At 40.1% G+C, this 14,965-nt stretch overlaps 1 protein-coding gene across 2 annotated transcripts in view; it reads left to right on the top strand.

Moving 5' to 3' along the window:
• Positions 1–1,751: 1,751 nt before the first annotated feature.
• Positions 1,752–14,965, top strand: part of itpr2 (inositol 1,4,5-trisphosphate receptor, type 2) — a 54,431-nt gene continuing 41,217 nt past the window's right edge. Inside the window, exons 1-15 of one of the 2 annotated variants that reach the window (XM_010737695.3) lie at positions 1,752–2,170; positions 6,384–6,454; positions 6,764–6,882; positions 6,965–7,051; positions 8,114–8,272; positions 9,094–9,192; positions 9,385–9,468; positions 9,632–9,778; positions 10,565–10,660; positions 11,028–11,072; positions 12,838–12,989; positions 13,708–13,807; positions 13,899–14,059; positions 14,150–14,291; positions 14,483–14,641. In XM_010737695.3, the coding sequence (XP_010735997.2) occupies positions 2,079–2,170; positions 6,384–6,454; positions 6,764–6,882; positions 6,965–7,051; positions 8,114–8,272; positions 9,094–9,192; positions 9,385–9,468; positions 9,632–9,778; positions 10,565–10,660; positions 11,028–11,072; positions 12,838–12,989; positions 13,708–13,807; positions 13,899–14,059; positions 14,150–14,291; positions 14,483–14,641 (1,713 nt within the window). In that variant the 5' untranslated portion in view covers positions 1,752–2,078. The remainder of the gene's footprint in view (positions 2,171–6,383; positions 6,455–6,763; positions 6,883–6,964; positions 7,052–8,113; positions 8,273–9,093; positions 9,193–9,384; positions 9,469–9,631; positions 9,779–10,564; positions 10,661–11,027; positions 11,073–12,837; positions 12,990–13,707; positions 13,808–13,898; positions 14,060–14,149; positions 14,292–14,482; positions 14,642–14,965) is intronic. The other variant, XM_010737696.3, reaches the window with a different exon arrangement.

Raw genomic sequence — 14,965 nt, 5'->3', positions numbered from 1 at the left:
CGATAATAACATTTCTTGCATAATAAAGACACAAATGTAACTTCATCCCCCTTGTCTTGATCTCTAGCGGCCCCTTGTGTATCAATATAGGTAATACATTAACTTACCCAAAACCACTACCACTTTTAAGGGTTTATATCATTATGCCACTGCGGTTCATTTGGTTTTCCAGTTCAAGGATTTCCATTTAATGAATGTTCGTGTTCTCTTTAGTGTTCTCGCCTTTGTGGCATGATTACCAAACAATTTGTTGCTCAAAATTTCAAAATTTATAAATAAAGTTTCAACAGAACATTACCACTATCACGCACAACATCTGTGGTGGAAAAGGTATTCAGATCCTTAAGTAACAGTAACAGAACGTTGCATTGTACTCATTGTCCTGCATTCAAAACCTACTTAAGTCCTGTATTTACTTCTTTACAGAAATATTATCAGCTTAAAGAACTTAAAAAAAAGTAAAAGTATTAATTCTGCAGAAAACTGATATCATATATGACTTTATTAGATTTTTAATGCTGTTGCATCAATGTACATTTTATTGTTGTAGCTGGTTGAGGTGAACCTAGTTTTAATTGCCTCATACAAGATTAGTTCAGTGATCAGGCAACTCCAAAAGGGTCACATGATAAATTATGAGGCAAACAATGTGAGGAGAAAGAAGAAAACGCAGTAAAGTTTTGGTATTTACATAAATATTTTGGATGTTTCTCTATTTTTTGTGAAATATTGGATTTGACACAAAGAACAGTTGTTTAACTGTTTGGAGGGGAAATGTGTCTTTGGGTGCAACTGCTAACAGCATTAGCAGAAAGACATCTGATCTGATGTAAAGTGTCAACAAGCTCAAACTAGACACTGTTTTGTGACAATGCATTGTATAATAGGTGCCTTTAAGCAAGGTACTGAACCCCCCCATCCAGGGCACTTCTGTGTGGCTGCCCATCACACCTCCAGCTCTCTACATTTGCATGTCTATGAACCCATTGTGTGTGTGTGGTTGTATTTCAGGTAAAGCATGTAGAAAAAAAAAAACTATTCTAAACTACGAATACTCTCTCACAGGAAGCACAAGTGCCTTGAGTACAGCACTTGAGTACATGTATTAGTAACTTTCTGTGGAGTTTTACACTTCACATTTCACAAAACAATCAACAAAAGAAGAATAAAACTGACAATTTCACAATAAATAACAACAAAGTCATTACACCTGACCCAACTGTATTAAATTACACAATCGTGTGGTTCTGTTGCCATATGAAAATGAGACATTTACTTGTCTTTACGTACTTCCTTATCTTTCTGTGGCTGTTGTTGTCCAAAAGTGGAGTGATGAAAAGATCAGACCAGATCATCTTTAAACCCTCTGAAACATTAATGTGTGATTTATGATTTCCACAATTCTGTTGTCTTCTTTGTTATTGCACTGCAGTGCTATGGAGACCTAAAGTGTTCAATATGTTTTAGTTCATCATTTCATCATCATCTATCTATCTATCTATCTATCTATCTATCTATCTATCTATCTAAAAGGAGCAGGCTACTTCTTATGATGCAATATAAACTAGTCTATTGAGCAACATTTCTCTAGTGTGTATGAACTGTCTAATCCTACAGCTAGTGCTTTATTGCATTGTGTATTTGCCACTGAAAGTTGTACTTGGCTGACTTTTCAGAGGCCTGCTGCTCTGAATAAAAACAAAAACATGTCATTGAACGGAATTCGCTCACAGCCCTGACAGCCGCAGTCTCCTCCCCCTGAAGTGGATGTGAAGAAGAGCTCTCTCCGGTTTGTCTGACATACAGGAAGAAGTTGAATAAGTCTAAAAAACACAGCGCTTTCTTCTCTCTTTTTTTTGTTTAGACAAAAAGGCACCACCAGTCTTTTTTTGTTTTGCACTTTTTTTTTCCTGAATCGACTTGCTGAAATGTAGAGCTGGAAGAATGAAGGTGGATCATGAGGACTGCTGCTAAACTGGAGGCGCTGTAACGTGTGGATCACTTCACACGAAGAGAAAGCACCATTCGCGTATTTAAATGGGAAACCAGGACACATCTGTACCGCACAGAGAGTGAAAATGTCAGAGCACAGATCTAGTTTTCTTCACATTGGAGACATTGTGTCTCTTTACGCGGAAGGCTCGGTGAATGGCTTCATCAGTACTTTGGGGTATGTTCCTCCTGTCTGCTTCTCACTTTCTACTCACTGGGGACCCCCATATGGATTAATCCTCATTATCTTACTGCTTTCACTTTAGTCACAGCACTTATCCACCCTTCTTTAACTTTATACGTTCATTGTAAACCGCTCTGAACTTTAAAGTGTGCGACTTGTGGCCAAGGCCTGTCTGCGCGCAAAATGCTGCATCTCAGGAAATTCTTCACGTTTACGCAAATGTAACAGGAATGCAAAGCAGCGTGCTAGCCCAGGTACACTGCGTAACAGTGACAAGGAAGCAGTTGTTCGTTGGGGACCCAAAAGTAGGGTTCGGGGATCCGGAAGAGGACACTAGGAGGTGTCAGAGGGCCCAATCTCTGCAGAATAAAAGAGTGTCAACATACACTTGAAGTTAGGATAAGGAGCTGTGATAGAGTTATCCAGTTATGTAGACATATATAGAGCACTCAGCAATCTCTCTGCAGATATTGCCATAAGGATTTGATATTTATTTTTCACTTGATTGAAGGAGTAAATAATTTATATGTTTAGAGTGTTACATTCCCCTCGAGGATCTTTGTGATCTCCCTTATTGTGTATGATAGTGAGCCAGGGTTTAAGAGATCTGTGCAACATTTCGATTTTGGAGCTGACAATCCTGATTTTCCTGTCAGATTCAGTCAGTGGGACACCATTTAAATCAGGATGGGGGTCTGTACCCCTCTAATGGGTCACAAGAGAAATCTGAGCGGTCATAAGAGAAGTAATAGGATGGGAATATCAAAAATTTGATTGAATTTTTATAGACTTATCTCTGTTTTCTGTTTTTTCTTCTGAAATACTCTGTTATTGTTAATATTTAATCAAAAACATCACGCTTATAAGACTGCAGGTGAAAACTAGCCAGCTAGTTAACACTTAAAGTGTTTTAACCTTTAAAGAGGTAAAGAAACAACTTAGACTTATTGTAACTTGTGATGAGGGTTTGCACTCATTTTAAAGGGTCCCAACCATGAGGAGTGTGTTTTTTTATTTCATAGCTCATACAGTTGTCAGTCTGCTTTGTGTAGGTGTGACGGCTAGGAATGACTGCTTTGTCATTCTCCACACAACGGTGCAAAGAAAATTTCATTAACAGTTTCTTTGTCTGTAGTTCCTCTTGAGCTCGAAGTGTCATTGCATGTTGAAATTCCTCGGTGGTTCCGGGTGCACTCTGGCCTGCAGAACAAGCGTGGAGAGATCAACTGGCCCTGAGGAATGAATCTGCCCCACCCACCTCCTTTCCTTTTTTCCTCAACCCTTGTTCCTCAATCTTGGCTTTTTCTGCTGTGAATTTCTCTCGCAAACAGTAACTTCACCACAACTGGCTGATCCTTTAAAGCCTTGTGCTGTCGAGGAGCAAAATAAAACATGTTAGTACCTTGACTTAGTACACAGCATTTTTACCCTGCTTCACTATCTGCAGGAGTGCGCACAGCCAACCTACTTTCTTCTGCTGAAAAGCTGCCTTGACTGTAAAGACCTGTGCCAATGCAAATGTAGGCAGCAGCAGTAGCACACAGGGATTGCAAATTTCAAAATGCAAAAGTGCAGAGAGGGGTGATTGTTCACAGCTCCTGTAGTTGTAAGGCAAAGCAGGAAAACTCTTATCGGCTATTCAATAACCCACGTAGTTTGACAGGAGTGCAGAGTATTTTTTTATTTATTTTTTAATCAAGAGCTGTGCTGTGCCAGAACTCACCAAGCCCACAGCGGTATCCAAAGCAAAGACCCTGCAGTAACCATCCAGAGCCACAGCCCCTGTGAGCACAATGTAACCTCGGCTACAACACGCCTGTGTTTGCTCAGGATAACATTAAATCTGCGAGTTCCTCACACACCTTACATTGCAAACACTCAAAAGCCAAATGACCTTAGAGTTTCTTATGAGGTCGTCTGGCAGATTCAGATCCATAAGTGACCATGACCTCTCGGACCTCATGCTGTTTCACATTTTTAATTATCAGGCGGTTCATTTTGGTATTTATTTATTTATTTTTTTTGGTATAATATTTTTGTGTTTCATAACCAAGCAGTTCATTTTATCGTGGACATGCAGTGTATAGATAAGACATGCATTGTAAGACAAAGATTATATATATATATATATATATTTTTTTTTTCATTGATGATGATTTAATTTTTTTGTTCATGAGAAGTAAAATAATGAATAATTTAACTAAGAAGTGTATGACTCAGGTTGAAACATGCGATAACAGACGCTGGTTATAAAAATTTTCACACGTATGCTTTCTTTACAGATGTGACACTTTTTCCTTAGAAAACATCTTACCATACTTCCTTTTAAAAGAAAATTATCAGATCAGGTGCTCTGCATTACGCACTGTATTTTTTTTTCTGTGTAGTTGTCTCAGCCCACTTAACACACGCAAATGGAGCTAAAATTAGCTTGTCTGTGTCAAGCCTGGTGGATTTATCATTGGTTCATGTTTAACCCGGTTACAGAGCAAACTCTGAGTGTCAGGCACTGTCGAAGCCTCTCTGTTTGAATTATAGCCCAGCTCTCTTCTGACTTATGGTTACTTATTTATGAGGTTGAGATACTTTTCCAGAGAGCCTTCCTGTTTTAGCCATTTAGCATTCGATTCAGCTTCCTGTTGGGCTGTATTGTTTCTCATTTAGATGTAACTCTGATACAGTGTCGGAGGAAATAATACACGGCCTGTGGATTGACACTGATTGAGGGCCTTGACATAAATAGGAAATGGCTCAGCTCGTTTGTGCAGAGCTGCCAGCTTTGTATGAATTGAAGGAATTGTCCATTGCATTATGTTTCTCCTCAGTGGACGGGATGAATGGATGTGCTTGTGCACCTCAGCCTTCGGTGCAAATGGGATGATATGAAGTTTTTGATATAGAAATACATATCTTATGTTCTAGAATATGTTTCATCAGGTCGAATCTATAACATTTCTCTGGTTTAAAGACGTCGCTACAAACACTGTGTGTGCTGAATAAAACGCATGGAAACTCCAGTGTGACCTTTGCCACTAGAGAACTAGTTTTACACACAAACCAAACCTAGTTCTTGATTAACATGTACTTTTACACCAGATTATCTCACATTTGGTCTCTGAGACATGATCTGTTCAGCTTCAGCCTCATCGTTTTTCACCCGCTTTTACTTCTCCAATTCCACTAATAATAGTCTGTTATTCAAGCTTTTATGAGCACCGTGACCATCTTTTCTTTGTTTTGTTTACTAACAGAGGTGGCTGAAATTAATCTGGTTGAACATGTTCTTGACAAGACATGACAAAAGTCAGGTATCCTTAGATATATCACTCAAATGTACCCGCTCACATATAATGTGACGTGACAGATGAATACATTTTAAATGGTGTTTCATGAATGTGATAAATGAGGCAGCATGAATGAATAGCAGAAATGTGCACATGTGGATCTGTGTTTTACGTCACGCTTATTAATTCCTGTCATCTCTGGTGAAGCAAAACATTTACTCTAAAGATCTGTCACTTCATAAGTCAAACCGAATGTCAGTCAAATGTGTGAATTTCACTGACCTTCTGTGCACCACTAAAACCGTCAATGAAACATCTCTAGTGTGTGAAATAGTCAGTAATTAGCAGATAAAGGGCCTGCATGTAGGGGAAACCAGGCAGTTAATAAGTCGATGACACCCTCTCAATGCCCTCTAATCAACCCTGCACAGAAACCACATGGTTTCCTATGGTGGCAGCAGCCCATGGCGGTCTATGCATGCCCTAGTAACCTACACTTCAGAGAGAACACTGCTCTATGTGATAGCCGTAGAAACCTTTCGTCATTATACTTTATAGATCTAGATGCAAACTCACAACATTGAGCAGACCTCCTACCTGCTGGTCTGTGGTGATCAAAGGAACGTTAAATTAGATGAGCTCCATCCAGAAATGTTCAGAGCATCAGTCCAGGTTCTGGGAGAGATCTAAACAGATGATGGTGCACAGAGCTATGCTTTTTTTTGTGTTGTCAGCAGAGCAGCTGTAGAGGTGATTTCAAACACTGCATTCAAATTTTTGGTTTCAATGGTAGTCTGTGACTTTGTATATTTGCATTTAACTGTAAAGCCACAAGTATGTGCCCCATGTAAATCTTTACTTTACAGTCCAGGTTAATGTAATGAAGAATCTATGTGTTTTTAATGTTGTGCTCTTCTCTACAGGCTTGTCGATGACAGGTGTGTGGTCCAGCCTGATGCTGGAGACCTGGCCAACCCTCCCAAAAAGTTTAGAGGTGTGTAGAAATATACTAGTCACATGGGTTCAAGGTTAAACTCACACAGAAACCCCCACACACAGTTTTTTTTTTAAAGCTGTCGAGGCTGACCAGATCCTTTGCGCTCAATGTTGTGTGACACAACATTGTGGTTTTAAAGGAGCTTTTATGTTGTTAAGTGACTCTACAAAGCGTCTGTTGGGTAAATAACCATTAACCTCAAAAACGCAGTTTCACCACATTAAGTTCAGTAGCACTTAACCTGACTCACAGGGAGTGACTCCTCTGTGCCTGAATGCCTCTCCTCCTCCTCCTCCTCCTCTACAGATTGCCTCTTCAAGGTGTGTCCCATGAACAGATACTCGGCCCAGAAGCAGTTCTGGAAGGCAAAACAAGGAAAACAAGGAAACAACAATACACAAGGAGACCTGTTTAAGAAGTTACAGGTAGGATTTTTTTTTATCACATCTAGATCCTTATTTTTATTTGCATTCAAAGTTTGAATACTTCTCTTGTTTCTTTACTCAGCATGCAGCAGAACTGGAGCAGAAGCAGAATGAGTCAGAGAACAAGAAGCTCCTTGGAGAAATTGTCAAATACAGTAATGTCATTCAGGTACAGCCCATCTCTTCAGCAAACACCTGCGGCACCAGATTGTCTTCAGTCTTTCAAGCCTAGTTTTTGTTTTCTTGTTTACCAAGGTTGTGTTACTGTCACACAATTCCAGATACCTCAGGCAATTTAGTCTAAGCCCACAGCGGGAGTATTTAGTTTCACTGATTGTTAAGCTCTTGTTTTAGGGAACATTTAACTGCCGTTGCAAAATGCATTCAGGCCAGTCTGCATTGTTTCTTTTCTTCAGTCAATGGAATTATCAATAAGCTATTTGTTAGGATTGGCCTCAAACACTGGTGTAATGGTAGAATTAAGCCATTGTTTGTTAAATGCATCAGGAAATGTGTTGGGTGGTAGTACACACACCTTTTCAGATTAGGTCAAATTGAGTAAAATGTTAAATGTTTGAATCAAGCAAGAAGTTACCATAAGGTGAAAAAAGCCAAACAAATTATTTTGAATCTGCTCTGATTATTTGACAGCTTTAGCAAAATATTAATATGTAAAGACGTATTAATATTTTGCACATAAAACATATGAAGAGCTTAAAAAAATATGATGCTTTGTTATCGACTAAACTACCAGAGTTCATACAAGTACAGCTGAAACGATTGGTCTGCATTGGTCCGTATTGGTTAGTCGATTGACAGAAAATAACATTTCATGTTTCCAGCTTCATAAATGTCAGGATTTGCTGGTTTTATTTTAAATAATTTAAATTTATTTGTAATCATTTTTTGAGGTTTGGATGATTGGACAGAATGTGCGTCATTGTGAATGCATATTAAATGAGTTACAGTCCTACATAAAATTGTTAAAATTAGCTCCACCTCAACCAACAGGTGTAATGCAGCTTACAGATGGTTGCACGAGTAATAAGATAATGATAATATATAAAAGTATAACTGTCACAGGAGGCATTTTTCTGAGTATTTTTAATAATACATTTTTCAGTTTATATTCACATACTTTTATTTAATGCAGGACCGTCACTCTTAAAGAAGCACACTTCCTGCCCCACTGCTCTTGTACTATCTAAACACCCTGATTCTTCTGTCCCAGCTACTGCACATTAAGAGTAATAAGTACCTGACGGTGAACAAACGTCTCCCTGCTCTGCTTGAGAAGAACGCCATGCGGGTTTCTTTGGACCCGGCCGGGAACGAGGGCTCCTGGTTCTACATTCAGCCCTTCTGGAAGCTCCGCAGCGAAGGAGATAATGTAGGTTCTCCTCCACTTGGTGCCACACATATTTCAATAGACAGGAAGTGCTGTACAACAACTTGACATTCAAGTACAGCAGATTCAGTGTGTGAGCCGACTGTCAGTTAATTGTTCGTCCTGTTCCAGTAACCTCTCTGATTTTGTCCTTCCCCTTTGGCTTTAGCATCCTATGGTTAAAGGTATTGCTCTTGATTGTGCATGGTGTGTTTGTGCATTTCTTCTGTCAGACACAGAATATCATGTAGAAAGCATGGATGCACTGGCCTTCCCAATGCATGTAGGCTTTTAGGTTGAGCTTTAAAAGCATCTAGTTGGTTGTTACTTTCTATCTACTGTGTCTCACTGATATGGCTTCATTGTATTTCAAATGTTTTGAAATATTCCAACACAGCATTGGAATCCACGTGATGAGCCATGCATTTCTGAAGCCGCACTGTGCTTTTGTGTGACTGGTTAACATGAGATTCAGCTACAGCTGTATAGTCCATTATAACTTGGATTGAGTTAGACAGCATGAATTATGCAAGCGATGATATAATAGCAGCTAGTGTACTTTTAAGTCACCATATCTCTGTATGCTGCATTCATGTCCACTCACCATAGTCTGAATAAGCCCATTTTCAGCTCAGCCTGTTGCTGTTGCACATAGCACCTTTTGTTTCCTTGTATTTTAAAAAAAGGGGATGTTTGCAGACCTTTAGGAAAACCCCTTGCATGAACACACTGTTACTTTCCCATTTTTATCCACTTGAACACTGCTGGATGTTTGCCAGCCTGTGTCTACTGCTGGGATATGACTGTCTCTAATTGGGTTCAAGGTGGTGGTTGGCGACAAGGTGGTGCTGATGCCAGTAAACGCAGGGCAGCCTCTTCATGCCAGCAACATCGAGCTGCTGGACAACTTTGGCTGCAAAGAGGTGGGACTAGTTCATTTAATATTGTTTCTATCAGTTGCTAAAACATGAAGATGTTGTCAGATAAAAGCCGCCACAACCTTTCACCAAAAAAAAACTAGTTTACCTGTATGTCCTGATAAACATAACTCCCACATAAAACATAAATCTTAATATCATGTCATATTTCCCTTTACTTTCGGTTTCATGCTGCAGGTCAATGCTGTTAACTGTAACACCAGCTGGAAGGTCGCCTTGTTCATGAAGTTTAGCGACTATAAGGAAGATGTGCTAAAGGGGGTATGTTGTTGTTGTTGTTGTTGTTGTTGTTTTATTTTTATTACTTGATCTGTTTTCTCACTGCATCTTTTCAGCAGAACTTCATGTGATTTGCATGTTTTTATGGCAAACAACATGCCGTTATCTTGCAGTGATCTCATGTTTTGTATGTGTCCACTGTCAGGGAGATGTGGTGAGGCTGTTTCATGCCGAGCAGGAGAAGTTCCTGACCTGTGACGAGTACAAAAACATGCAGCACGTCTTTCTCAGGACGACGCTGCGGCAGTCTGCTACCTCGGCCACCAGCTCTAAGGCTCTCTGGGAAATTGAGGTAAAACACATACAGATAAAAAAACTATTTCTTTCTTTAAAGTCTTCAAAGCTACTTACAAACATATTGTTTTAAAAAACATGTCATGTTCATCTCTTATATTCTGGTTACTTTTCAGTTTATGGACCAGCCATACATAAATAGAGACCCCGCTTAAGAAAAATAAAGATTTCAACAAAATAAATGTAATTTTTAAGCTCTTAAATTAAACCTTTGTCATAATTGAAGGCCATTCCTCACAAATGTGAGTCATAATTTCCTCTTTGATAACACATTTTTAATAATGTATGCCACTTTTAACGTCTGTAATCCACAGTCTATTGTACTCTGTTCTTCTTATCAGCTTTCACTAAACTGAAGTTCCTGTTGTTCCTCAGCTGTTTCTGCCATATCAGCCGTTGACATGTTGTTGTGTCACTGTGACAAAGATAAATTCTTGTTGTACTTGGCACTGATGGTGACTTTCACTCTGACTCACTCTGAGATGACAGTGATGAGCTGAACCGACAGTGGTGTACCGAGTGCTGAAAATGAAGCCATGTTTCATTTGCTTTGTAAATTATTGTCCCAGAAATCTTCCAAAAACAATTCCTGTCCTACGCGGAGCTGTTCAGTCTAACAAAATAAGCAGTGTTGTAATGCCGATAGAGACGTAAACTGAAAACTAGCAAGCACAGAACTGACACTAAATTATGTACTCGCAAGAAACAGAAAACATCGTAAACAGGAGACAAAAACTGATGTTTTTAGGTGTTTAATGCTTCTTACTTTGTGTTTCTGTGCCAGGTTGTGCACTATGACCCCTGTAGAGGCGGAGCCGGACAGTGGAACAGTCTTTTCCGCTTCAAACACCTGGCGACTGGAAATTACCTCGCAGCTGAGGTGAGATTTACTCCTCAACCTCTGTCATGCCTTTGTAATGTGTTTTCATCCAAGTAATTTTGTAGCTGGTTTTGATTGTGCTTAATTACACAGTACTTTTAGAAAATGGCATGCACTGCAGCAATCATTTTGTCTGAGTCACCCTTTGTCAAACTGTATGTATCTACTTTTCAGTGTCTGAATAAGACACACTTGAAGAGGATTTTAGAGGATGTGCTGTAGGTGGCAGTATTCCCATTGATATGGTGACTATCACCCATCTTTTGCAGTTGAATAGTTTGAATTTGGGTGATGGGGGATGATAATGAGAGGATTATCATTAAAGCTTCCTAGATTTGAGGTCACTGACCACTTGGTTTCCCTGCAGGTGAACCCCGTATTCAAAGACAGCACGGTGGAGCCTCAAAAAGAGGTGAGTCAATCAGACAAGCACCTCAGATTTTCACATTATTCTCTATACTAAGTATTCATGCAAAGCAATGCAAATAGTTTGCAATTTTACAACACAGACGAGTCCAAGTGCCCTTGACTGAACTAGAGAATGAGTTTGTGAACTGAAGAGAAGAGTGCTTTAGTGAAGAAAAAAAAAAAAGATTATCTCAGCAGTTATTCGTTGTCTATCCAACTTCAGGCCCTTTCGCTGTCTCCTCATCCTTTGGTTATGTAATACCACCAGTTCTCTCACACTCACAAATTACTCGTACACACACATACTGTATGCACACACGAACTCTGAATCTATATCTAGACATTTCTTTCAGCTCTTAGCTACCTTGCACATTTGTATTCTGGCAATGCATAGCAACATGCACACAAACTGCCTCAGCCTCATACACACACATTCTTTCTCATGCACATGCTGAATTTCAGACACACAGGGGGCTCCTTACATAACGTCTGGGTGTGGGGGTGCCCTGCGAGAGGGGATGGAGGGGAGGCAGACGTGCTGTCTGCTTTGCTTCACTCGCCTGTGCTAAGCTGGTGGGGTGAGTCACCAGCAGAGCGGGGGAGGCGGGTGTGGGGGGGAAGAGTAGGAGGATAGAGAAGCTGAGGCGTGGAGGCAACTCTGGGGAGCTTCCCATTGACATGCAGAGAACAGTGGGAGAAATTAACCCTCGCCATTATCTGCTGCATCTGCACAGCGTAGACTGTACCAGCCTACATACTGCAGTGTCTCACACAGCACACAGAGAGTCATGGCTCTCTGGCTACATTTCTGTGTAATTTGATACCTCATTAGTGTAAGAAGCTGTGACAGTATAGTTTGGCTCACATCCGTCTGTCCTCATTTATAGATTTCATCAACAGTTGGGATCATTTATTGGTATTTATGTGAGTATGTGTGTAAAGTTATGGAAACTTGACACAAAGCACGTATATGCTCAGCTTTTTGGGCTCAAGGACTTAAAAATACTTGTTCTCTGACACAAGGTTGAATTTTTTTTTAGTAAGAGTGTTGTCGTCCTGCTAAACAAATTATGAATGAATCGAGTAGTGGACAGAAAAGTAATCAATCAAGTTATTGTAACACTTGTTTTAGAGTATCCGGTGTAACTATCATGTGTAATGTCAGAATCTAAAGTAATATAGCAAATATTCATGGCTGCAGCCTCTTTTTTTCTGTCTTTTTATCAGCAACTGAGTTAATCATAATACATTTATAGACAAATAATCATTTGTCCATACATTTTCGGTCCAATGGGAGTATACTGCTTCTTTTATCCAACCAGTTCAAAACCAAATATTTTAAGTTTACTGTCACAGATGAAAGAGACACAGCAAATAGATTTATCAATAATCCAAAAAAAAATGTATATTAACTTTCTTTTGATCCATTCATTGATTAATCGTACCATCACTTTGAGTGTTTTTGATAGTTAGTCAACAGTATGAGTGAATTTCCCCGTGAGTCAATTTCCCTGTGGTGGGATGAATAAAGTATATCTAATCTAAGTATAAGCTCATCTCTGTGTCAACACACTTGTGTGGCCAAGCCCTGCGTTCAACTTGACTGAGCACACAAAGAGACATGTACGGTTGTGTACTGTAAGATTGCTGGGACTGTACAAAATCCATCGAGTGAGTATTGATAAACAACTTACCTGTCTGTGTTATATAAGCTTTTAGACTGCTGACTCTCTTCCTTTTTCCCCTTTCTGTGTCTGTGTGTGCTGCAGAATGAGACAGATATCGTGTTCTCCAAGAAGAAGCATCAAGCAGCAGAGAAGATTGCTTTCACCCTGGTCTCTGTTCCCCATGGGAATGACATTGCCTCTCTGTTTGAGCTGGATGCCACCACTCTGCAGCGGGCCGACTGTCTCGTGCCCAGGTCAGTCACTCATATTGGGGCAACAATAAAAATAACATGTTACATCTGCTGTAGTTGTATCCACAGGGAGCATTTTAAACGCACAAAGCACAGCAGTTCTTGTCAGAAGATCTGCCGTTAGGGTGAGGTAATGTCACTTATTTTGGCACCTAACCATCTGCTTTTGTTAATTTTCCTCAAGAGAGTATCATTTTGTTATTAGCAATAGAACAATCTCGAATATGCTGACACTTGTTACTAGATAATTTCACAAACAAGTGGAACTAAAAGAGAAGTTAATGGAAGTGTCTCATTCAGTTGACACAGTAGTACCCATTTATTTTATACCAAGACTAATGCCATGTCTCAATTCGGATTATTCTGTTAGTACACCTCTGTGTAGTACGCTGTGTACACAATGTACTTCCCAGTGTAATGTGCTAATTTCCTCAAGGCAGTGTTGTCTCAATTTGAGTATGGCTGCTGTGCACGGCTGAAACAATTTACCACTTTTTCTTCACTGCTACTGATTCGGTTCCAGTTGCTTCCTTGGTTGCCATTTTTACCCCAAAATGGCGTCCATTGAGGACGTGTCCAACGTTCCACACATTCCAATAATATTTTAAGACTGGATATGGCGCTAACTGACTTTCCAAGACAGATGTGTTTAAGTTTATTTACAGCAGCAATCATGCCGTTAGGCTGTGTGGTATAAATTACTTGTCCCATCGTTCCTCAGAAACTCCTATGTGAGACTGAGGCACCTGTGCACCAACACCTGGGTGACGAGCACCAGTGTCCCCATTGATGCAGAGGAGGAGCGTCCAGTTATGCTCAAGGTCTCTGCACACCCACCCACAATCAAATAGACACACAAGTAAAACAAATATGGATGCATTATTTGAAAATGTCTTTTGGCTGTCACAATAGATTGGCACCTGTCCCACTAAAGAGGACAAAGAGGCTTTTGCCATCGTATCTGTTCCCCTGTCGGAGGTCAGAGACTTGGACTTTGCCAACGATGCCAGCAAGGTCCTGGAGTCCACTGTGAGAAAGCTTCAGTTTGGGAACATCGCTCAGAATGAGAGGAGGTACAGACGCATGGACACACACACACAGGTAGCACAAGATGACGATATTATGATTTCACATGAGTTATTTCTGCCTAATATATATTTCAGGTTTGTGACTAAGCTCCTGGAGGACTTGGTTTTCTTTGTGTGTGTGGTACCAAACAACGGCCAGGATGTTCTGTCTGTGGTCACCTCTACACCCAACAGAGAAAGGCAGAAGCTCATGAGGGAACAGAACATCCTTGCCCAGGTCAGCACAACTTCTATCTGTCCTTTATGTGTGGACAGAAAGCAGATTGATGTGATGAAGTTTAACACAAGGGTCCAGGACAGATTCAAATGTCTTGAATTGTATCATGCTTCCATTAGTGTGATGTTTTACAATTATCACAAATCGCCACTAAGAGATTTGTTTATCAAACTATGTTCTGTCCTCTCTAGATCTTTGGCATCCTGGGTGCTCCGTTCACAGATAAGGGTGAAGGCCCGTTGCTAAGGTTGGAGGATTTGGGAGACCAGCGCTATGCTCACTTCAAGTACATGTTGAGACTTTGCTACAGGGTGCTACGCCACTCCCAACAGGACTATCGCAAGAACCAGGCATGTTTCAACCCTTCCACACAAGTTTTCTTTAGGCTCATTAACATGCGCATTATCACAGGGATATGGGGTAGTTTAAGGACAGAGAGTCGGCTTTTCACTTGGAGCTTATCTGTATAGATTCTGCCCGACTGTCTGGAAAAATCTATACAAGATCCACAGCTGCTGTAATGATGCTCTTAAACAAGAAAACGAAATAGTGCTCAAACTGTCTTTTAAATCGATTTGCGGATCAACAGAATAATCCATAACAAGTTTAATAATGAAAGTGAACTCAAATAAAAGTTTTATGTAGAAGGAATAAAACACACCCTTTTTCTGCTC

The sequence above is a fragment of the Larimichthys crocea genome, chromosome XXI (genome assembly GCF_000972845.2).
Source record: "Larimichthys crocea isolate SSNF chromosome XXI, L_crocea_2.0, whole genome shotgun sequence".
NCBI classification, from domain to species: Eukaryota; Metazoa; Chordata; class Actinopteri; family Sciaenidae; genus Larimichthys; species Larimichthys crocea.
Note: the sequence above shows the minus strand (reverse complement) of the source record. Positions and strands in the feature narration are given on the sequence as shown.